Consider the following 25,427-nt stretch of genomic DNA (forward strand, 5'->3'; position numbering starts at 1 on the left):
GTGAAAATGTGATGTGCTCTTGAAAATTTCTTGTTTTATTTCTACTTGGTTTTGTTTTCTTGTTTTGTGCTTGAGTGTTGTTATGGGTGTGGACTTACACTCACCCTTGTGGGAAGGGAAGAGAAGTCCAGGGTGAAGGGCTTAAGTTGGGTTTGAAAAATGTATTGAGAAACTTAGAGTATGGGCTCCATTGTATGCCATAACCATTCATATCTTGTTGGGGGTGATAAGGAAAGTATGGTGTAGAAAGGAAGTTTGAGGAGTTACAGCTAATGGTAGTGGGTTTGGAGGAGGAAATGTGGAGGCCCAGAGAGGGCATTAACTTGTTGATTTATGATAGCCCCGAGAGGGCATGAAAATTGTTTATTGCATATATGGTTTGGTATGGCAAGTCTCCATTTTAGAACACACCTTCACCCTATGTTTATGGTTCCATCTGTGAAGCCATTGTGAAATAGCCTTGGGGAGAAACTGTTCAAGTTTTAAATGTAATTTTTATGCATTGAAAGAATGTATGTGTATGCCAGTTTGAGCCTTGTTCTGTAGCGTGAGGGTGGTCTCTTTGAGGCCTATGGTTGGGTGGAAAGCACCCATGGTACTTGTTATTTTTTTGTGTTGCATATGAAGATTTATGTCCAAGGGAGCAATGGAAATGGCTTGGAATGATCATCTTGCAGATTGATGTTGGATGAGAAAACTTGACATTGTGCCCTCACTTGTGAAGGAGGATTCACCAGCTTGTTCATGTTCTCAATGATCATGTTGGACAATGTTCATGCTACTCATTGTCCATATCTTTCAATGTTCATGTTCCTTATGATTTTGAAAAGTCCCTTATGTTGCCCCATTGTGATGGAAGGAGATTGTATTATTGTTACCTAATGTACGCGTAGAGGAAATAATTGATAAGGTTGTATATGCATGTTTCATTTGGAGTTTATATTGTTATGAAAGCATTGGTATGAGTCACAGATTTTCTTTGACATCATTGTTATCATTTGAAAATGTGAAAAAAAGTTTTCTCCTTGTGTTATTGTAAATGACTAGTTGATAATAACAATCCATAGATGTTATGTGATACCATTGATTGTATAAATTTAAAACTTAGTAGATTGCTTACAATCTTGTTGTGCACTCAATAATTTGGAAGGAAAGTTTTATGTTCATATCACATGCATGGATAACATTGATTTTAATTACCAAGCTTAATGCAATTCTAGGCAAGGAAATCATCAAATTAATTTCATGATATAACAAAATCAAGTTTGTTGTAAGAGAAGAAATAATAAAATCTATGAGGTACATTGCTGTAGGCATGCATTTTTCTCTTTGGAAAATGTATGGTAAAGGCAAATAAATCCCTTCCTTAATACAGAGCAATAAAATATTAAAGAATATTCCCAGATTCTAGACTGGTATCCAATAAAAATAAAAATAATAATAGCATATAGAGACTAATGAGTGTCCTAGACTAATATATTTCCTAAGTGACAGAATGGTACAAATTACAATCTTGTGACCTCTAAGTCACATCCAACACTCAAATAATAAATTAGTAATTAAATAAATAAAGGCATATTAGTGTGCATGTTAGAGAATATGACAAATTTAAATATTTAACTCAAAAATAAAATAAAAGCCAAGATTGATCTTGACCGCCATTCTAGAGTAGCCCCCAACATTTCCTAAGCCATCATATTGTAAAAAGTTTTCTCCACTCCCCAAGGCGTATTGTTAAATCTGACATTCATTCTGACATGTCATGTCAAAACTTTTATCCTTGAGCTTGCCTCCTTGAAAAGGGGTTTCATCCCCATTAATATACTTGGGTGGATAGGACAAAGGGTTTATGTCACATCCTTGTCTTATGCACTAGTCGTCCCCTCCTTGCAACAGTGGTCACATGTTCCCAAGCATAGGTAGTCAACTTGAAAGATGTCCTAAGGCTTGGATTAGTCAAAATTCAGCACATGACCCACGTGGGACCTTGTGGGGACCACATGTAGGAAGAAATGTGGCCTTGGTAAGAGTTAGGGAATGCTGAGGATTTAAGATAGATAGGAGATTCACCTTTTAGATTTGTTTTTATTTTTATCAGATAATTATTTAATCATTTCAAGTCTTGAATAGAGGATAATGACACTTAGTGTATTTGAGCTTAGTTTAAGGGTAATGTTTATATCAAGGAGCTCATTTAGAAATAGGTAACAATTAAACTATTTGGTAATGGAAAAGCTCAATATAGGAAAATAAATTAAATGAAATAAATAAGTTTACGAGAATGCATATATAATTGAACATGATGTTAAGTACGAAGGGTTTAATTAAATTAGTGTTAAGACTGTAAATTAGGATAGTTGGATGTAGATATAATAGGGTTAATATGAAGTAAGTTGTTAGGATGATGGGATTGGAGAATCAAGGATAAGGATGGATGGTGGATTAAAATAATAACTCAAATCTAGTTTTATCTAGTCAATAAAGCACATTGATAGATAAGAGTTACTAGATAGAATTGAATGAATGACAAACCTGTGTAGATGTTGGATTTAATGTCAAGTGAATTTTATATTTGGCTTGAGGGAATGTTAGTTAGATAATGAATATTGTGGATTCGATTGAAGATATTAGTAGAATATCAAAGTCAATAGAATATATATACCAATTTGAAAATGTAGTGTAGGAATAAAGCATTAGTTAGCTAGTATGTAATAAGGGTCAATAGGCATGTCATTAGAGGTAGCTCGTCAGCTCATGTACCCTATGTATAATTAATGATAATATGATTCATGTACACCACATTTTACAATGTTAGTTGCATGAAATGATGAATACATATATGTCAAAATGACAAGGTATGTTATATACAAACCTTATTTATACGGTTGCACCTAATCCTTGCATAAACAATTCATCTAACAAATTTAAATTGACACACTCAATACGATGGTGTAGTAGGATGTGTTTAAATACTAATCATGAATTATTGTTGAGTTAAGTACTTTGAATTGGCCCTTATACTTACTAAGAGTTTCTCATTTTATGTGCTTACTAATTTGTACTATGAAACTACTTTGAATCTTAATAATCTTTGATAATAATAATATTGATAGTGAGAAAGTGAGCTTTTGGTGAATAATTAGATGTAATAATGTAAAAAGTAAATGTAATAGTATATTAATTATAGTAATTAAAATAGTAAATGTAAAAGCATGGCAATGTAGCTAGATTAGTTAGTAGTTGATGAGCTAGATAATTAGTAATTATCTTTTATTAGAGTGACTTTAATTTATGTATTGAAATAGTAATTTTTGTGTTTAGGAAACGGTAGTGAGTGCTAGTTTGGTGAGAAAGCAATGTTGATAGAATGCATAAGGATGACTAAATAGAGTAAAGAGCGAGAAAAATGACTCAGTATTGGTCCAATCTTCGAGAGGACCTGTAACTAGTAAGATATGGATGCAAGCACATGATACATGTTTGGCACATAAAACAAATTGTTTATTCCATAAGTTGTGTATAGTATGTGCTGAATGATGGATACTATCAATACAAGTGGCCCCTTCTCCATCATGTAGACTTCAAAGCTACCTTTGGGGCATATCTTTTCTAATTTCCAATGGTTAGCTCCGATATAGTGTGGTAGATAAGTGCACATTTTCTTATTTGACTAAGGGTGCTCATGTGATGAGTACTAAATCTAAATTCTCTAGATATGTGTGTTTAATCGATTAAGATATACTACACTTCCACACCATATAGTAATTGTCACATTAATATATATTGTAATGATTAATGAATGTGTGTACATTGGTAATGAGGATAATAAGTAATTCTGATCCCCTTCCCTTACATGCTAGAATCACAACTTAGTCCATATGATACAACCGACAGACCCTAATAGAATATTAGTATCAGAGGCTTGTTAGGATATGAATTACCTCACTAATTTATGAGTGTTGTATCTTGAACTTTCTCTTTTGACTCGTGACACTAACTTGAACTAGATTGTCATCCAACCTATTTGAAAACAACTTGTGACTAAATGTTACAATTGGATGACACTATCCACATGAGTTTTGAACACCTGTTCAATGATAACCTTGTTTTACAATATGTAATTTCTTATGCAACTTCATAAGCTACAAAAAAAATTTTAAAAAAATAAAAAATTGTTGTGTTTTTACTAGTAAAATTTAGGGCATGACACATGATCCACGATAAATTGAACAATACTAGATACTAAATTAATATGTATATCATTGTGCATGTAAATGACAAAAATATATATCAAAATACATGTATCCATAGACAAAATTTTACACAAATATATATCAAAGATCATGTATCCATAGACAAAGTACTCAAATATATATCAAAATACATAGATCCATATACAAAATGTGGTTGATCATGCCATAAGAATGTGTATAATATCAATGTTTCTTTATACAATGTGGCATATGCCATCTCAAAATGTCTCATGATGCATCCTATGAAAACTATACTATCCTAGGGTGCTAGTGGATGATCAAAATGCAGCCTCTTCGATGCACTAGGTGGATCGGATGCCTCCTACATAAACAAAAAAGGAAAACCCAAAGTTAGACTACTAAATTTATATGATTCTATGTATCTAACATTGAATTACTCAAATGCATAATGATCTTTTTTGTAATGGAGATTAATACTATCAAAATTTCATAATAAATACCTCTCTCGTCAACCTCCTGCACCAGTCAGGAGTCCTCTCGTATGCCATCGGCAATGCTGGTACCTCTCTGATTGTGAGCTGTATATGTTCAAATACCTTTGTCAGATGAATCTACAATTTAAACTATAAAATTATAATTCATAGCATGCTAAATTTATAACATATTTAATCATGAATTCAAACTACAACTTACTATTGTAGGCTCCTCCTCGGGAGTGAGTGGTTGCATCATCAAATCTAGATAACTGTCTCATCGAACCTCATGTTCACTAGGAGTCTCCTATGAGATACAGAATAGTATTTGTTAATATCACAGAAATCAATTTTGAATTTATTTATGAAGATAAGGATAATAAAAAATAAATGATACTTATACATACAATGGGGCTCTTAGTGCGAATGGAAATCCCTGATGGTCTACGATGCGAAAGCTATACAGGCTCATCACCAGTAGCGACACCCTATATACAATAAAAATGTAATTAAATGGGATTACCACAAAAATTTTACAAGAATGCATCGATATTTAATCAAATAGAAAGCACCTAATTACCTTTCCCTTATCAATGCGTGCTGGCTCACCCTTCGCACTTTGTCCCTCTAGGATAGGTGCTACCTGCAAGATAAAAGAAAGATTAGCTACCATATATGCTACAATATCAAATAGAAAAAAATGTGAACACAACATAATGTACTGTAGATGTCTCGAGGCCAAATGAAATGGCCGAAAGCATAGCATCATCAATCTGTCTGAGCTCCTCCTTGGTCATCAACTAAACATAAATGAAGATCACATACATATAAAAGTCAATATGGCTTAAAAATTAAAATTAACTTTAAATCACATATGTCATAACAAATATATATATATATATATATATATATATATATATATATAGTACCGATACCGAAGGAGTCCATGCCTCTGCATTCCCCTCCTCTCTCACATCAGGGTCTGTAGCCTCTGCATGTGTGTTTGGTGTATCCTCGTCTAATACAAATTGATACTCACCAAGATCACCTATGGGACCCAAGAAAATATTCTTGTACGTAATGCATGTGTGAGGCACACAAACATGTGATGAGCTAGCCGATGATGAACTGGCACCAACATCATCAACATGAGGAGGCGGGATTGACCTAGCCTAAGATATCATTAGGTTACTCAGCCTATGAATGGCTCTGATAGTCTGAGAGCTAGCCTCTATCATAATATCTGGATGTTGCACTTGAGGAGGAGGGGAGATATCAGGTGGGGGGACAAAAGTGCTAGCTTTCTTCCACTGGGAAGAGGGTCTATCCTAAGGAGCTCCTAGTCCTAAGCCCATGTTGGGCTTCATGCTCCAATAGTTCACTTTAAGTTTCAACACAAATTCAACATATAATTTTCTAAGGAAATAAAATGGTATGTCTAAATTTCCACATGGAGGGATATCAAAGACCATCCACCAACAATCCCAAAAGTTCGCACATATGGCATCATTTTTGCACCATTTAATTGATAGTTTGGATTTTTTTGGGTCAACTGGTAAATCTATTTTTGAGTTCGCAAAAAGGCTGGCCAAATTGTATTTGCTTATGTTGAGGGCTGCAACCTCATCATAATCCAAACTATCATCAAACATCTCATGCATTTGATACGCTAACGAAGAGCAACATTTTGTTGGTTTGTAAGGGTTTCAATATTATCCACTATGGTGTTTAACGTGGATAATGTAGGAGCCAATGTGGGTACATTATTATATGTTCTATGCAAACCTCTCAACTAGGTGAGATTTTTATTTATCAAATCCTCGATTCGAGGAGGGTTTTGAGGGGGTAGAGGATCGTTTGGTGGACAGTTTTGTGGGGGTATTGGATCGTTTGGTGGGAGGTTAAGAGGAATATTATTCCCTGCCTCAGTGTCATCATTTTGATCAGCCATTCCTATTGAATTGCAAAATGTAATACATATTAATAAAAAACCTTAATTTTAACTTTTTTTTCCAAAAAAACCCTAGATTCAACTAAAACAAACAAAATCATGCTAAAATCTATTGAATTTAGATTAAAAATTAGTTTAAAAAACAAAAAAAAATTACCTTAATATCCGATATCCGATTTTGTATTTGATATCCGATCGCATGGTAATACTGGCCCCCGAAATGTGAGAAATAAGGGCTCGTGGGTCTGTTCTTTTTTTAAATGTATGCTACAAGTATCGGATATCCAATCGCACCCATATCTTATATTTTATATATAAGATATATAACATATTTTATATTTTATATATAGCTTTGAAATATTATATTTTATATATATTATAATATAAAATATTATATTATATTATTATATTATTATAATATATTATTATTATTATATTATATTATTATAATGTATTATATTATATTATATTATTATAGTTTATAATATATTATACTTTATTATTATTATATTATATTATAATATTAAATATTATATTATATTATTATAATATAATATTATTATTACAGTATAATATTATTATAGTATAATATTATACGATTATAATATAATAATAATATTATTATTATATTAAAGTATAATTATTATAATAATAATACTATATTATATATTTAATAACAATATTATATAATAATATTATAATAGTATTATATTTAATAATATTATATTATAATGTATTATACTATTATAATATAATATTTTTATATTATTATAATAATAATGTAATATAATTATCAGATATCCGATATATAATCGTATATTCGATAATATCAGATATCTGATATTAGATTGGATATCTGATATGGCTCGGCCTTTCCTTCTAGGCTTGGTACTTGGATAGGTGAAAAAAAGTGAAAGTGGATTTTGAAGAACTTTTAGACGTGTTCAAACTCTTTTTTTTTCACATCGCCACTTTTTGGCACACCATGATTCTACACATACCCTACTGTTTATTAAAAAAAAAACATACCACAGTACAAAGTGTGGCCCCCCTAAAATTTTAACTTTTTTTTTGAAATTCTTTAATTGCTCTTGTCAAAAGTTACCTAACACTGTGTAGTTTATCCTAGATTTTTCAGGTTATTTTATAATGTGTATTCTTTTAATGAATTTTTTAATTGGACACATCCCAAAAACATGAAATATCTATGTGCTCCCCCTAGAAATGATTGAAAACTAATCGAAAATCAAAAAAAAAAAAATTCAAAGTGTGTAGAATGGAGTCTAGTTTCTTAAAAATTAAGTTGTTGCAAAATTTGACGAATGAGCTAAAATCTATAGCCCAATTAGTACATGTTGGTTTTTGACAAAAAATGGACATACATTCAAAATAAATTATAGTTGAAAGGCTTTAAATAGTTCAAATAAAAAATAAATTATATAATTATATAGCTAACATAGAGACCTACAATGTCATGTAACTTGATTTTATTAATGTTCAACTATGAGGAAACTTGAAGGAGAGCACACAAGAAAAATTAATCATTTTTTGTATGTTTGCAGAAAAATACACCTTAGACCAGTTTAGAGACTCCAAACCTTTGGGTTGGATCCCCAAGGCAAAACTGAGCCTTAGGCTCAATAGAATTTAAAGCTTTAAATAGCACATGCACACTATAGCGCGTGTACACTATTCAAAGGTTTTTTAAATTTTAGTCTTAATAGTATTTGCACACTTTAGTGTGTACATGCTTTAGTGCACATAGACTATTAAGACCTAAATTTGGAAGAGAGAGAGAGAGAGAAGGGGATGGGAGAGAGAGGAAGTGTGAGAGAGAGTAGGGGGTGACAAAGAGAGAGTATAGGGGATGGGGGAGAGAGTGAGAGTAGGGGATGGGAGAGAGTAGAGAGGGGGAGAGAGAGAGTGAGAGAGAGTAAGCAGTGGGAGAGAGAGAGAGAGAGAGAGAGAGAGAGAGAGAGAGAGAATAGGGGGATGGGAGTGTGTTAGAGAGAGAGAGTAGGGGATGGGAGAGGAGAGAGAGAGGTTGGGGGATGGGAGTGAGTGTGTGTGAAAGAGAGAGTAGGGGATGGGAGAGGGGGGAGAGAGAGTAGCTAGAGAGAGAGAGGGGGGGGATGGGAAAGAGAGTGTGTGAGAGAGAGTAGGTGGTGGGAGAGGGAGTGGGAGAGGGAGAGAGAGGGGGGATGGGATAGAGTGTGAGAGTGTGAGAGTAGGGGGTGGTAGAGAGAGTACAGGATTGGAGAGAGAGATTGAGAGTAGGGGATGGGAGAGAGAGAGAGAGAGAGAAAGAGGAGGATGAGAGTGTGTGTGTGACAGAGAGAGAGTAGGGGATAGGAGAGGAGAGAGAGAAAGAGAGGGAGATGAGAGAGAGAGAGAGTGTGTGTGTGTGTGAAAGAGAGAGAGTAGGGGATGGGAGAAGGGAGAGAGAGAGTATCCTGAGAGAGAGAGAGTAGGGGATGGGAGAGAGTAGGTGGTGTGAGAGAGAGTGGGAGAGGGAGAGAGAGAGGGGGGGATGGGAGTGTGTGTAAGAGAAAGTAGGAGATGGGAGAGAGAGTGAGAATAGGGGATAGGGGAGAGACAATAGAGAGGGAGAGAGAGAGTGAGAGAGAGAATAGGTGGTGGGAGAAGGAGAGAGAGAGGGAGGATGGAGTGTGTGTGAGAGATCTAGAGAGTAGGGAATGGGAGAGGAGAGAGAGAGGGGGGATGGGAGTGCCTGTCTGTGAGAGAGAGAGAGTAGGGGATAGGAGAGGGGAGAGAGAGAGTAGGTGGTGGGAGAGGGAGCGGGAGGGAGAGAGAGGGGGGATGGGAGTGTGTGTGAGAGATCTAGAGAGTAGGGGATAGGAGAGGAGAGAGAGAGGGGGGTGGGAGTGTGTGTCTATGAAAGAGAGAGTAGGGGAGAGAGAGTAGCTAGAGAGAGAGAGTAGGGGATGGGAGAGAGAGTGCGAAAGAGAGTAGGTGGTGGGAGAGGGAGAGAGGGGGGATGAGAGTGTGTGTAAGAGAGAGAATAGGGGATGGGAGAGAGTGTGAGACTATGAGAGAGAGATAGAGTATAGGATGAGAGAGAGAGAGAGTAGGTGGTAGGAGAGGGAGTGGGAGAGGGAGAGTGAGAGAGAGAGAGAGAGTAGGGGATGGGAGAGAGTGTGTGAGAGAGAGAGTAGGTGGTGGGAGAGGGAGTGGGAATGTGAGAGAGATGGCGATGACAGTGTGTATAAGAGAGAGAATAGGGGATGGGAGAGACTGTGAGACTGTGAGAGTGAGTAGGGGGTGGTAGAGAGAAATTACAAGATGGGAGAGAGTGAGAGAGAGAGAGAGAGTAGGAAATGGGAGATGGAGTGGGAGAGGGAAAGCAAGAGAGAGAGAGAGGATGAGAGTGTGTGAGTGAGAGAGAGAGTAGGGGATGGAAGAGGAGAGAGAGGGGGATGGGAGTGTGTGTGTGTGTGAAAGAGAGAGAGTAGGCAGTGGGAGAGGGAGTGGGAGAGGAAGAGAGAGAGGGGGGGATGGGATTGTGTGTATGAGAAAGAAAGTAGGGGGTGGGAGAGAGTGTGAGAGTGTGAGAGAGAGTAGGGGATGATAGAGAGAGAGTGAGAGTAGGGGATTGGAGAGAGTAGAGAGGGAGAGAGGTAGAGTGAGAGAGAGAGAGCAGAGTATGGGAGAGAGAGTAGATGGTGGGAGAGGGAGTGGGAAAAGGAGAGTGAGTGAGAGAGAGAGTAGGCAATGAGAGAGGGAGTGGGAGAGGGAGAGTGAGAGAGAGTAGTGGATGGGAGAGAGGGTAGGTGATGGGAGAGGGAGTGGGAGAGGGAGAGAGAGGGGGAATGAGAGTATGTGTAAGAGAGAGAGAGTAGGGGATAGGGGAGAGAAAGTGAGAGAGAGAGTAGGTGGTAGGAGAGGGAGTGGGAAAGGGAGAGCAAGAGAGAGGGTGGGATGGGAGCGTGTGTAAGAGAGAGAGTAGGGGATGGGAGAGAGAGAGTGTGACAGAGAGTAGGGGATTAGAGAGAGAGCGAGAGAGAGAGTAGGTAGTGGGAGATGGAGTGGGAGAGGGAGATAGATAAAGAGAGAGTAGCTTGAGAGAGAGAGAGAGTAGGGGATGCAAGAGGAGAGAGAGTGAGAGAGAGAGTAGGGGATGGGAGAGAGAGTGAGAGAGAGTAGGGGATGCAAGAGGAGAGAGAGTGAGAGAGAGAGTAGGGGATGGGAGAGAGAGTGAGAGAGAGAGTAGGGGATGGGGGAGAGAGAGTGAGAGAGAGTAGGCAGTGGGAGAGGGAGATAGATAGAGTAGGGGAAGGGAGAGGAGAGAGAGAGAGATAGAGTAGGGGATGAGAGAGGAGAGAGCAAGAGAGTAGGGGATGGGGGAGAGAGAGTGAGAGAGAGTAGGCAGTGGGAGAGGGAGATAGATAGAGTAGGGGATGGGAGAGGAGAGAGAGAGAGATAGAGTAGGGGATGAGAGAGGAGAGAGCAAGAGAGTAGGGGATGGGAGAGGAGAGAGAGTGAGAGAGAGATTATAGGATAGGAGAGAGAGTGGGAGAGAGAGTAGGTGATGGGAGAGGGAGATAGATGGAGAGAGTAGGGGATGGGAGAGGAGAGAGAGTAGGGATGGAGAGGAGAGAGAGCAGGGGATGGGAGAGGATTGAGAGAGTGAGTAGGAAGATAGAGAGTAGGGGATGGGGGGTAGAGATTATTCTTCACATAGTGCATATGCACTATAGTGTGTATGTGCTTTATAGGGCATACGTGCTATAGTGCCTACGCACTATATGAGAACACAAAAAATGGTCATAACGCAAGTTTGGGTCGCTATTGATCCATATTCTACTTTTTATCTATTGTGCATTCTGTAGTTATGATAAAAAACACAAGTTTCAAGCTACTGGAAGTTAGTAAACACTATTTGAAGGCTTTTTGAGCATTCTTTCATTCTATTTGAAGTTAGCAAACACCAAACTCAATCATTAGATACACTATTTGAAGGTTTTTTGAATATTCTTTCTATAGAAAAGGTTAGTTCAGTCCTTTTTAAATATTCTTTATTTTTATATAGAGACAAATTTGATTATAATTTGACATGTTGTTTAATATAGAGTGAATTCATTGAAATTTGTATGTTTGAATAAATTGTTATTTGAAAATGGTTAAAAATTTGAAAAGTTAATATATATTGTATATTCATTGAAATGATTGTAATTTGTATATGTATTTGAATGAATTGTAATTTAAAAATTGTAAGTAATTCAAATGTTTGAATAATTTGACATATAGAAATCATCATCATGCCAAGGAAGAAACCAAAAACTCAAACAATGGAAGAGAGGGAGAGAGATTTGGCAATTAAAAGAGATAAAATGAAACTACTATGTGAACAAATAAAATTGTAAATCAATAATGAAGAATTGACTTTCAAAGAGGAACAAGAACCACCGATACAAAGAAACAAAGAGGAAGAATTGGAATGACAAAGAGTACGAATGAGATTGTTATGCTCAAGAAGACAATTGAATTGTGAAACTATACCATCTTCCAATCTTGGATTCATATCATCATCTCATGTTGAAGAGACACTAATTTGTAGATTCGGTGATGTGCACACTCCATCATGTCATTTTGAAGGCACAACATCAACATATCAAGTAGGTGATATTCCATCTTTTGCATCTTATTGCAAAGGCACATCATCTTCAGTTCAAGGTACACAAAGCACTCAACCTTATGTTGATGTTTGCAATGTTGAGGGAATGAAAGAGATTATAACACCTTCTAGAATTCATTTTAGAAGATCAAAATATTTTATTGATATTTATACTAACATTTTGAAATCAATGCCTAACAAGATTAGCAAGCATACTTGTCAAAGAAAATTTAATCGTATGTGGAGATTATTCTTTGAAGAATTAAATACTATAGGTCAATGCCAATTATTTGTTAAAATGATGAGAAATTTTAAATTTAAGCCTATCATGAAGATTCTTTGGCTAAGAATGATGGATGATTCAAATGAAAAAATATTGTAAAGAATCTATTGAGTGCTTATGACAAAGTGGGTTCTAAATCACCCACCAAAGATAGTAATATCACAAGATGAGTACTTTCATCAAAAATAGTAAGTACCCAAATGAAGAAAGCTTGACTCATGAGAAAGACAAGAAAAACATTGAAAATCAGTAGAGGTACTCTAAGGAGAGCCATGCTAAGGTGTGAGAGATTGAAAGATCCAAAAAACAATGAGTTATGAACATTTAGCGGTAGACTACCACAAAAGAATAAAAAAATTAATGAAGCTTTGAAATCAATTATCAAAGATTTTTTAACAAATAACACAAGTGTATCCCCTAATCAAAGAGATGTTGTAAGAAGGAGGATTGGTAGCCAAAATCGCAACCCACATGTGAAACATTTTTGGATTCAACTTAGACACAATTTTTTGCAAAATTTATTGGTATGTATCCTCAAATTTGAATAAGTCAAAGATTTTTTGAGATGGGTAAACCTTTTTATGTGAAGATAAATCACACATTCACAGCTTGTTGTTGTAGGATGCACAGTGAATTTTCTAACTATTTTGATGTTTTTAGGCATATATGTGTGTTTTTGCATTCTAAGTTTATTTTGCAAGATTGTGACATGAATGAGCCACCTAGATCTTCAAGGGAATTCATATCCAACATTTTATGTGAAATAAGGGATGGTCAACAATTTTACAAGACATCATGCTTGGATGGTACATGCTTATTTTGTGGTTCATTGCAACTTTTATCAATTTGTGAATATATGGATAGTACACATGCAATTGGAAATGAAAGAGTAGATTATAGAAAATATAAGACAGTAACATATGCTCTAAAAGATGGGAAATAGGGTAAAAGATGTGATTTAGTCATTGAAAGGATTCTAGTGTATGAGTTCATGAAGATTTTTCGTGAAAAGATTATTTATGAGTATGCAAGGCATACACATAGAGCTCGATGACTAGATTTAAAATTCAAGTTGTGCAAGGATATATTTCCACTGGATACCCTTGTTTTAGTTGTAGACTTCACAGAGAACTATAGACTACAACCACAAAATGAGCTGCAAGCAAAGTATTATACTTCTCAATAGATTTCCATATTTGTTCACATAACATTCATGCATTCACTACAAGTACAGAGGATGATAGGAAGATTTTGAGGGAGTACCATTTTTACATCAGTGATGATTGATCATATTCTACAAAGTTTGGACATGGTTATTTTCAACTATTTTATGGAGATTTGGCTAATAGGGGCATACCATATTGTCAGTACATTATTTGGTTAGACAATTGCACATCTCAATTCAAGAATTCATAGATGTTCTATTGGTTGAGAAGGATGCATAGGTTGTCTAGAATTCAATATATGTGAAATTTCACAGGGGTTGGTCATGGAAAGGGAGAGCACTAATGGTGTAGGTGCATGCATCAAAAGATCCTTAGCTCATGAAGAACTAAAGTACAAAGATGGAGCAATATTGATAGATGTGAAATCCATTGTCTAGTGGTGTAATGCTACAATGGGTCCAGGTAAGGAAGGTGAGTCTACAATTCATAGATTTTTTTGGTTCATAGATAATACTAACATTGCACTATATGACGATTGTTGCACACTAACAAGATCAAGTGAGTTGCACTCTTTTAGAAGCTCTAATGTAGGTTCATGGAGTATCCACACAAGAGAAATGGCATGCTATTGTCCATCATGTGTAGAGGAAAATTGAGATGACTATGAGTCGATTGAATGGGTGGACAAATGGGATATATAAGTTTTGGACCCAATTGACACCTATTATCCCCCACAAGCACTGGAAATGGTAGAGATGGATTTGTCCATTAACTTTGACTACTTGTTTGATCTAGTGCAGCCTGGTAATATATATATATATATATATATATATATATATATATATATATCTTTGTAATTTTAATATGTAACTTTATAAATTTTATCTAAGTAGTTTCTAAATTAATGACCGCATTTTGTACATTTATCACTGCAGCCATGCTTTTTTTGTTATTGCACCTGAAGACAATGAAGAAGGGACATATTATTATTTGTATCATTATGTCCAAGACAAACAAAAATTGGATCACTCAGTTATAGATGGCGAAGGTTTAGAGTACCATATCAGTGCAGTGGTTGTAACTAACACATGGCTTAGATGATATTTTAAGAACCCTAACTTGTGGTTATTTAAGGATTGGCAAACAGAGAGGAAGATTCTTTATTATTCAAACCTTGTTTTTGCATCAAATATCCACTTGATAAAATATGGTGGAAAACCACATAATAAGACTCTTTGGAAAGTTCACAAGTCAGACCACGAGGCAATACTTCAGACATTAAAATGTAGAGCAGATCGAATTGGTTTATTAGATTGAAAAGGGAGAGAGAGAGAGAGAGAGAGAGAGAGAGAGAGAGAGAGAGAGAGAGAGAGAGAGAGTGGTATAGACTGGTATGAACATTAGAACATGTGACAATGACCCCAGGAGTTAGATGAGTGAGTTACCTTTCATTTTCATTCAATTTTATGTTTTGATCCTTTGTAGTTTGCAAGTTATTCAAGTTTTGCTAAAGGTGCATTGAAATCAGCATTAAACCAAAGGTTTCACCTAGGGCCTTGTTGTTTTGGCACTTTCTACCATGGGAATTTGATTCCCCTTAGTGGAATGCAAGACTTATCTATATAATTCATGATTTTGTAGGTTTTATAGATGGCCAAGCAAGGAATGAATTTTGCCACCATACCCTAGGTGTATGGCTCCATACATGCACCATTCAACATTTCATTGCAATCACTATAACGTTTTCTCCAGAGAGATCCAAGTTATATAACTTTGGATTTAGACCTCTTTCACATGGCCCTAGATGTTCCAATAATTTTTGTGTAGATTGGCATGTATGAAAGGGTACCGATAGTGTAATTGTAGCCTAATTAGGCCTATCAACACTTTCCAAATGTTGTTATAGCAGTGGCTTCTAGTCTCTTCCAATTTGTGAGGCTTACATATGTTTTATATGTCCTAAAAGGGTGTTTTAATCTCACTTTAAACTATGTCTTCATGTGGGGTTTTTCCATATTATGTTCAATTTATAGTTTGAAGGGCTACTAGACTTTTCAATGGAAAACTATTGTAATTTTATATCAGTGTTGTTTGGACACAATAGAATCACTTTATCTTCTGTATATATACCTTAATAGGTCTAAGGTGTGTTTGTATTCCATTCCATGGTCATTGTTCTCTTTTCATTCATGTTTTGGGTATGTTCTTGGTGTAGAGCACCAAGGCACTTGGTTTATATTTTGGTTTTCATTTTTTTTTTTACCTACTTAGGCTAGAATAAACAAATCTTGGATGAGAAGTCCATGGTTGTCAAAGAAAGACACCATTTTGTATGCTTAAGGAACTTTATGCAATATATGAGCAAAAGTTGTTCATTAGGAAAATTTTGGATTTTTAATGTTTTTGGTCAAGAAATCCTAGGATTAGTTGTTTTTAGTTGGTTTTGGTTAAGTTGGAACCTTTTCTAAGTCCTAGAAGTGGAATCAAGTGAAAAAGGTAAAAATTGCACTTTTTGTGCAAAGTTGCTCAAATTTGCAACTTAGTGGGAAAAGGGTTATAATTATTAAAATATTGGTTGTTACTATTAAAATAGACATGGGAGATACATATACCTCATTTGTGAGGTCTAGAGGGCATTAATGTATGGATTGGAAGAAGTTGCAAAGAAAGAAATTTAGTTTTGGAGTCATTTTTACTTTTGTTTGCAAACTGCATGAATTGTATAGACTTTTAGACTAGATGTGATAGATTTTTGAGATAGAGCTTTGAAAATTTTTCTTTTTCTTCTAGTCTCATCGATCTAAGTGTTTTCTAACTCAAGTTATTGCATTTTTAGTGAAACTAGGCTTTTAGGACAACATTTTGGTGCACATAGAAAAAATGGACCTCTAACTGCAATTTCTTTGGTTGAAATTTCATGGCCTGTTGGGAAATGATAGTTAATAGGGTCTTTTTGAAGATTATAGGGTTTCAAGATTGTAGGATGTATTTTGTGATTTTTCCAATCAAGCCCTAGGTCAAGTACCATGAAGGATTTGACCTCTTGTAGCGTGTTAAATTGTGAATGACAAGAGTTTGGAGTTTGGAAATTGGTGAAGGGATGAGCATTTGGAAATAAGTTATTTTAGTGTTTTTGATCCTTTTTGAGCATTTATTTCATTTCCACAACCCTATTTCTTACTGGTTGCTTTGTAAACCATGCCTAACTTGATCACTTAGGTCTGTGTTGCTTTGTGAAAGAAAGGGAATGTTGGAGTGGGGCTAGAACTTGATGCTTTGGGGTTTAAAGTAACATTGAAAAGGGTATTCAATAAATTAATTTTTTTGGGGTCTTGTTTGAAACTTTGTGGTGTTAGATCCCAAAAACCATTTCACGAGGGCTAAAATGGGCTCACAGGACTACTAGGCCAAGTCGGGGTTTGAGGCTTTGTGCAAGTGTATGATTCAAACCAGTGGTATAGTCTTTGGTAAATAGGCACCCTAAGATCATTTAACCTCTTAGAACCCTTGGTACAAACTTCTAGGGTGTTTTCCTAGTATTAACCTAGTTGTGGAAGATTGGTGCAAAACCCATAAAGTGGGCAAGTTTGGTTCTTTGTCTTTGGGTTTCTTTGATCCATTAGAGGATTGGAGTGTGCTAAAACCTTGCACTAAGGTTAAAGATTTGATAGCCAGTTGGTTGATTTCAAGAGTGGGAAGCTCATTTGAAGCTTCTTAGTTGTGCTCTCTACATCAATTCCCTTATTAGGCTTTTGGAGAATCCTTATGTTTTGGTGCTTTTGAACTTAGGAAAACCTAGTGATTAGGTTCCCTACCTTATTTGGGTTGTGATAACCTATGATAAGTTCATTATTGATGCTTGTGATAAGTGTCCCAACACTAAACCCTCTTTTTGGGAAATTGGAAGGATTCCAACCTTGTCTAATTGCCTAGTGGCTTGCATTTTAGAAGCTTCCACCATGCACTACTGCATTACAACCTATCCTAAGTGAACTGTCTAGGATCCTTACTTGTGCCTTCTTTGATGAGTCTAGAATGGGTGCTCCTGCACCAAACATCTACTTGACTAGGACATGTTTTGGAACTGACAATCTCTATTTAAACTGAAGTCTCCATTTAAAAGTGGCAATGAGCTTTGTGTTGTTTTGATAAGATCATTAATATATTTCAATGAGAACTTTGAGGGATCATGCCCAACTTGAGTATCCTAGCTTCCCAAGTCCTGTAAATGCAAGGCCATTGATGAATAGACATTTGTAATTGAAACATTTTTCATGCTAGAATGAAGTGCCAGTGCAAGAGTACTCTTCCTTGAAATAATGAAATAAGAGTGTTTGGTTCATTTATGACCTTGTTCAAGTTTATTTTCCTTGGTTTTCAATAAGAGACAATGTTGTTAGGTTCATAAGTTCACTTTTAACCCTTTTGTGTGACCCATTAGCAATTTGGGTGTTTTATAAACTTGTTACTCAATGAGGTCACAAGGGCACAAATTTGATGTAATTGGATACATTTTCTATAATTTAGGGTCTATCACTTTTTTTGAGTCATTTAGGACTCATTTAGATAGTTACAATGCCTTTAAGGCTTTAAAATGCAAAAAATGCAATAAAAGTGCAAAAGTTGCTATGCAACTTTGCAACTTTTTTGCATAACTAAGAAAAAATGATTGTAATCATTCCCCCAATAGTCACAACCTTTCAAATTTGGTTGGATCAGTTGGGGAAGACCTTCATATATCCCTTTCAAGTAGGTGAAGGTACAATGTAAGTTTTTGGCATTGAAATCAATAAAAGTAACCTTGTTTTTTGCATTCTGGGTGAGCTTTCTGAATGGTATGGACATGTATAGATGCATAGGAGGTTGAGCTTGACATTTTTAGATGCATCATTGAGTTAGCTTTCCAATGCAACTATTTTGAGGTCCTAAGGCTTTATAAACTCAAGTTACACCTATTTTTGTGCAAACAACCTAGATTTTGAGGGTTTGTAGGGTTTTGAAGGAAATTGTTTCACAACTCTAGATTCCACCATAGGAAATTCATGGCCTTTTTTTGAATCCTTGTACTTCTAATGAGATTTGAGATTTTTTTGGTTTCAGGTGATAATATGTAGGGAGAAGGGAGAAAATGATGCCCTGGATGCATATACCTTGTATGCATCAACACATAGTCCTATTGTAACAAAATTTTAAGACCCCAAAACTTCATGTTCTAATATATATCCCTATTGGTTAGCTTCTTGATTCCATTTAAAATATATAATTTATAGGCCAAAATCCCATTCCTTGGGCTACAAGGAATTTAAGGGCTTAATGAACGAACTATGCCATTTTCTCAGTTTGGGGTTTTTAATTTTAGTCCACATGTCCATACTAATGTAAGAACAACATTCCTTAAGTCAAAGTTCTTGGTTCCATGTTTGGATTATATTTCATGTGTTAAGCCTTTATTGTTGTCAAGGTGCAAGTGCAGGGTCTTGGGTCTAGTTTAGCTTTCAAAATTTGTTTAGGTATTCTTGTGGCTTGTACTCTCCCAACCTTCATTGCTAGTACCCTAACTATTTACATCAAGTGTGTGACTAGATTCTTTTCCTAATAATGAGCCAATTTGAGGCTTCACTTCACATTGCTCCATGGACAATTCTATAGCACCTGTTACTTCTCTATCTAAAAATTTTGTGTCTTTGTACATGTGCACCCTTTCCCAATAGCTGTAGGTTTTTACTCTTCATCCTAAGTAATTGGCATACCCTAGATGGCACTAATATAACCATTTTCTTCTGAAATGTCTTTTTCTCTTAGATTAATCTCTCTATTAAGCAGGTTTTCTATATCTTCCTTTGTATATTTAATAGATGTAGCTACAATTCCTCTATATATTAAGCTTCCCTCCATATGAATGATAAGGCATGGGGAGTGAGGAAAACTTTTTGGCACTATATTAAAAAGGTAGTTCTTGGCCATGCCAATGAACGAAATCATTTCAATCTTATATTTAGAATTAGTACCTCATTTTTGTTGAGAGAATAATATATATTGTTTTCAATGTCTTTGAAATATTTGTAGCTGGTATCCAATTGCTTATTCATTGTATTTTAATATTGATTGGAAACTAAGGTATTTGGTTACCTAATAGGTCCTAGGAATCTTAACTAGGGTTGTGGAATAGTCCTAGATGGACCCATTTGACCTAAATATGTAAAGAGCAAAAACTGCTCAAAAGTTGTAATGTTGCTCAAAAAGTTGCTTGAGCAACTTTTGCAATTTTTGCAAAAAAGTTGCAAATGGAAGTTTGGGAAGTTGTAACTATCCATGTTCGGGTATATGAGCATGAGAAACTTTTTTCTAAAGGTTAGAAGGTTTCTAGTCAGATTTGCATTTTTAAGCAACTTTTACAACTTTTGCAATTTTGCACAAAAAGGGAAACTAATGCAAAGTTCACTAGATTTCATGTCTAGGACTTAGAAAAGGTTCCAAACTATTAAAAGACAACTAAAAACACTTAATCTAGGCTATCTTGACCAAAAATTCAAAAAGACCCAATATGGCCTAATTAGCAATTTTTGCTCATATCTTGCACAAAGTGGCCTAGGCATAAATATCTTGCTCATATCTCTCTCACCATTCATTGTGGGATCAAATTGTCTATTCCATTAGCTCCAAGTGGTTGGGTAAACCCTAGCCCCAAGCTTGTCCCATCCTATTGAGTGCTTGCACATTCTCAGGCATGCCAAATCAAAATGTCCCTAAGAGTCACTAAATGCCATAGGACAGAGATCTTTGATGGGGCATATCTAAGAGCTCATGCAAGGTCTGGATATGATTCTAGGTACTATAAGACTATGTTGCAGAGACCTACAATAACCTCTCTCTCTTTTTGGAGATCTTACTCCATTTTGATTTTGCAATGCCATCTTAGGTGATGTTGAAACTCGTAGTGTTGGCCAGTACAAAGTTTCCAATTGCCAAATCTCCCTCACTGTTTGTTGTGGTATTAAACTATCTATTTTGTTAGCTCTAGGTGGCCAATTAAACCCTAGTCCCAAGCTCATCCCATCCTGTTGAGTTCTCAAACATTCTCAGGCATGCTGAACCGAAATGTCCCTAAGAGTCACTAAATGCCATAGGGAAACAATATTTGATAGGGCATATCTTGGAGCTCATGCAAGATATGGATGTGATTCCTAGTGCTATAAGACCATGTTGTGGAGACCTACAATATCCTCTCTCACTTTTTAGACATCTTACTCTATTTTGATTTTGTGATGCCATCTCAAGTGATGCTAAAACTCGTAGTGTTGGCCAGTAAAAAGTTACCAACTGCCAAATCTCCCTCACCATTAGTCATGGGATCAAACTATCTATTCCATTAGCCAGTAAAAAGTTACCAACTGCAAAATCTCCCTCACCATTAGTCGTGGGATCAAACTATCTATTCCATTAGCTCTAGGTGGCTAGGTAAATCCTAGCTCTAATCTTTTCCCATCTCGTTGAGCACTCGCACATTCTTGGGCATGTTGAACTAAAACATCCCTAAGAGTCACTAAATGCCATAGGGTAGTGATCTTTGATGGGGCATATCTAAGAGCTCATGCAAGGTATGGATGTGATTCTAGGTGCTATTGAACCATGTTGTAGAGACCTACAATAACCTCTCTCACTTTTTGGAGATCTTACTATGCTTTGATTTTGTGATGCCATCTCCGGTGATGCTGAAACTCATAGTGTTGGCTAGTACAATGTTGCCAATTGCCAAATCTCCCTCACCATTCGTCATGGGATTGAACTATCTATTCCATTAGCTCTAAGTATCTAGGTAAACCCTAGCCCCAAACTCACCCCATCTCATTGAGAGCTCACACATTCTTGGGCACGCTAAGCCAAAACGTCCCTAAGAATCACTAAATGTCATAGGGCAGCGATCTTTGATGGGACATATCTCAAAGCTCGTACATAGTATGGATGTAATTCTAGGTGCTATAGGACCATGTTACAGAGATCTACAATAAATTCTCTTTATTTTTGGAGATCTTACTCTATTTTGATTTTGTGATGCCATCTTGAGTGATGCTAAAACTTGTAGTGTTGGCTAGTATGAAGTTGCTAACTACCAAATCTCCCTCACCATTCATCATGGGATCAAATTGTTTATTCCATCATCTTTTGGTGGCCAAGTAAACCCTAGCCCTAAGATCATCCCCTCCCATTGAGTGCATGAACATTCTCGAGCATGTCGAACCAAAACATCCCTAAGAGTCACTAAATGCCATAGGGAAATGATCTTTGGTGGGGCATATCTCAGAGCTTGTGTGAGGTATGGATGCAATTCTAGGTGCTATAGGACCATGTTATAGAGACCTATGATAACCTATCTCACTTTTTGGAGATCTTACTCCATTTTGATTTTGCAATGCCATCTCGGGTAATGCTGAAACTCGTCATGTTGGTAGGTACAAAGTTGCCAGTTGCCAAATCTCCCTCACCATTCATCATGGGATTGAATTTTCAATTCTATTAGCTTTGGGTGGCTGGGTAAACCCTAGCCCCAAGATCACCCTATCCTATTCAGCACTCGCACATTTTCAAGCATGCTGAACAGAAACATCCCTAAGAGTCACTAAATGCCATAGGGTAGCAATCTTCGATGGGGCATATCTTGGAGCTCGTACTAGGTATGGATGTAGTTCTAGGTGCTATAGGAACATGTTGTAAAGACCTAAAATAACCTCTCTCTCTTTTTGGAGATCTTGCTCCATTTTGATTTTACGACTCCATCTTGGGTGATGCTAAAACTTGTAGTGTTGGCTAGTACAAAGTTGCCAACTGTCAAATCTCCCTCACTATTCATCATGGGATCAAACTATCTATTCCATTAGCTATAGGTGGCTAGGTAAACCATAGCCCCAAGCTCATCCTATCTTGTTGAGTGCTTAAATGTTCTCGGGCATGCCAAACCCAAACATCCCTAAGAGTCACTAAATGCCATAGGGTAGGGATATTTGGTAGGGTATATCTCAAAGCTCATGCAAGGTATGGATGTGATTCTATGTGCTATAAGACCATGTTTTAGAGACCTACAATAACCTATCTCACTTTTTGGAGATCTTAATCCATTTTGATTTTGTGATGCCATCTCGGGTGATGCTGAAACCTGTAGTGTTGGCCAATACAAAGTTTCCAACTGCCAAATCTCCCTCACCGTTCATTGTGGGATCTTACTATCTATTTCATTAGCTTCAAGTGGCTGAGTAAACACTAGTCTTAAGCTCCTCCCATCCCATCAAGCACTCAAATGTTCTCAGGAATGCCGAACCAAATTGTCCCTAAGAGTCACTAAATGCCATAGGGAAGTGATCTTTGACATGGCATATCTTAGAGCTCTCGCAAGGTATGGATGCAATTCTAAGTACTATAGGACCATGTTACAGAGACCTAAAAAAACCTCTCTCATTTTTTGGTGATCTTACTCCATTTTGATTTTGTGATGCCATCTCGGGTGATCCTAAAATTTGTACTGTTGGCTAGTACAAAGTTGCCAACTGCCAAATCTCTCTCACCTTTTGTTGTGGGATTGAATCGCCTATTCTATTAGCTCTAGATGGCTAGGTAAACACTAGCCCCAAGCTCCTCTTATCCCATTCAGCACTCAAACATTCTTAGGCATGCTGAAATGAATCATCCCTAAGAGTCACTAAATACCATAGGGTAGCAATCTTTGACTGTGGTAACTAGATATGTCATCTCATCCAATAATGGAGACTCACGATAGAAGGTAAAGGGGTGATCATACACATCATTTTTAACATGTTATTTTTTTATGGTAATAAGGTAATCCTTGTTTGTAAGGTCAAGGAATTTGAGGTCACCTATAAATCCAAGTTGTCTTAGTCCTAATGATTTTCCTTTTTTTATTTATTTTTATTAATAAGTTGACTCAATAAGTGTTTTGAGAGTCATTAGACCTTATATAGCTGCATGTTATCACTAAATGGAGTTAGTGGAAAATGTTAATGATCTTCTTGGTTGAAACATAACCACTTCCCTTTGTGAAGAGTTGTCTAAAAATAAGCAAATCACATATTGTTGCAAAGAAACTACAGTCATAGGATGTTGGAAGATTGTTTTCACTCATGGGATGTTGAAGAATCTCTTGGAAGGATGGAATAGATGACAAATTAAAGTTTGTGAGATATTTATTAGGTGTTCCTTGAAGTGTCTAAGATGTTAGTTTGGAGCAAGAAGTTAATTATGATCCATTTCTCAAATTTGCTCATTTTTCTCTTATTGCTTCCCAAGTCTTGAATAGGGAAAGTGATCAAGTAGTTTTGTGAAGTTGGGTAGAAGTTTGGTCAATGTTGTAACCAAGTTAAAAAGAGTCTTTGAAGACACTTATGAAGGTGGGAAAGGTAGTTTTCCTTAAAAGTATTCTTGCTAGGAATCCACTAGCTTTTGGTGTAAGCACTTTGCATCATTTTGGATGTAATTTACATTAAAATGAAATACATGAAATGTACTTAAAACATAAATTAAAAAAACAAGATATATATTATGATAACCAATAATGTCACACATGAACAATAATAGCATATATTAACCAATAATGTCATAAGTCTAATAATGTCATGCATCAAATATATGTCATACATCAAATATAAAACGTCATATATACATCAAATGTATATCAAATATGTCTACTAACATAAAATCCAACATATATTTTCACTAATACCTATAAATGTGTGTCTATCAATTATATCTTCTCCTTCCCATCAGGGGAAGGAAACAAATCCCTAGAGATCTTCGGTAATTGTGTGGAGGAAGATGATGGGGTCTTCCTCACATGCTCGCTCGTCCTCTTGTTTAGGCTCTTCTCTAACTCAAGCTAATAAAAAACAAAGTAGATATGAATCAATAATTATTATACATTGAAATCAAATATATGTACACACAAAATTAATTATTTTCTTACCACCATCAAATAGTCACTCTGTACGTCCACCTCAAAGGCTCGTGGACGTTCGGGTGTAACAAGGCCCTACAACAACTCAATCAATATAATCACTTATAAATAACATTATAAATTTTGATACTAACTATTATAAACAACAAATAAAACCAAGAAAATTCTTTCATACCTCAGTCAATGGCTCTGAACTAGCCATCACTATAGCAACTCCATGATCGATGGTCTAGCGAAGATGAGGAGGAGTTTCAAATGTCAAGAGCTGCATGTCATACAATGCAAGTTATATGTAACATGAAACATGAAACAAATATAATCAAATTAATTAAATAAAAATGAAACAAATGTACCTCTATGAAGTTCATATCACGCCTAGGGTCGGAGTCCCTAGTGAATGTCGATGGTCCAGTAGAGAACTAATGCACATGCATAATTTTTTTTTGTCAATCCTTCATCTGATTACTTAATAAATGTATGTATTAATTTAAATGATTAAATCGATACATACCTCTAGACTCATCGTCTGGATAAAAAATGGGGCTGGGGGATCTCTATTAGGGCTAGCAACACTCTTACCCTAAATTTTGAACAATGTCAATACATGCTAATTAATTATTCATTCAATATACATATGAAAGTGATCAAATTAGTTTATTATAATTGTAATTTACCTATGTGTCAATGCCAAATGTCTGACTTAGGAACTGATCAGTGACTAGTCCATCATCCATACTATCTCTAG

The 25,427-nt window shown here is 36.1% G+C and overlaps 1 protein-coding gene across 1 annotated transcript in view; it reads right to left on the reverse strand.

Moving 5' to 3' along the window:
- The window catches only part of LOC149542071 (aluminum-activated malate transporter 14-like), a 72,304-nt gene extending 47,099 nt beyond the window's left edge, over nucleotides 1-25,205 (reverse strand). The window contains exons 1-2 of the mRNA XM_089795686.1: nucleotides 25,194-25,205; nucleotides 5,268-5,330 (exon numbers count right to left, since the gene is read on the reverse strand). Coding sequence (XP_089651812.1) covers nucleotides 5,268-5,330; nucleotides 25,194-25,205 — 75 coding nt within the window. The remainder of the gene's footprint in view (nucleotides 1-5,267; nucleotides 5,331-25,193) is intronic.
- Between the last annotated feature and the right edge of the window lie 222 nt (nucleotides 25,206-25,427).

The sequence above is a fragment of the Cupressus sempervirens genome, chromosome 8 (assembly GCF_028749045.1).
Source record: "Cupressus sempervirens isolate cs-2001-9-10 chromosome 8, ASM2874904v1, whole genome shotgun sequence".
NCBI lineage: Eukaryota > Viridiplantae > Streptophyta > Pinopsida > Cupressales > Cupressaceae > Cupressus > Cupressus sempervirens.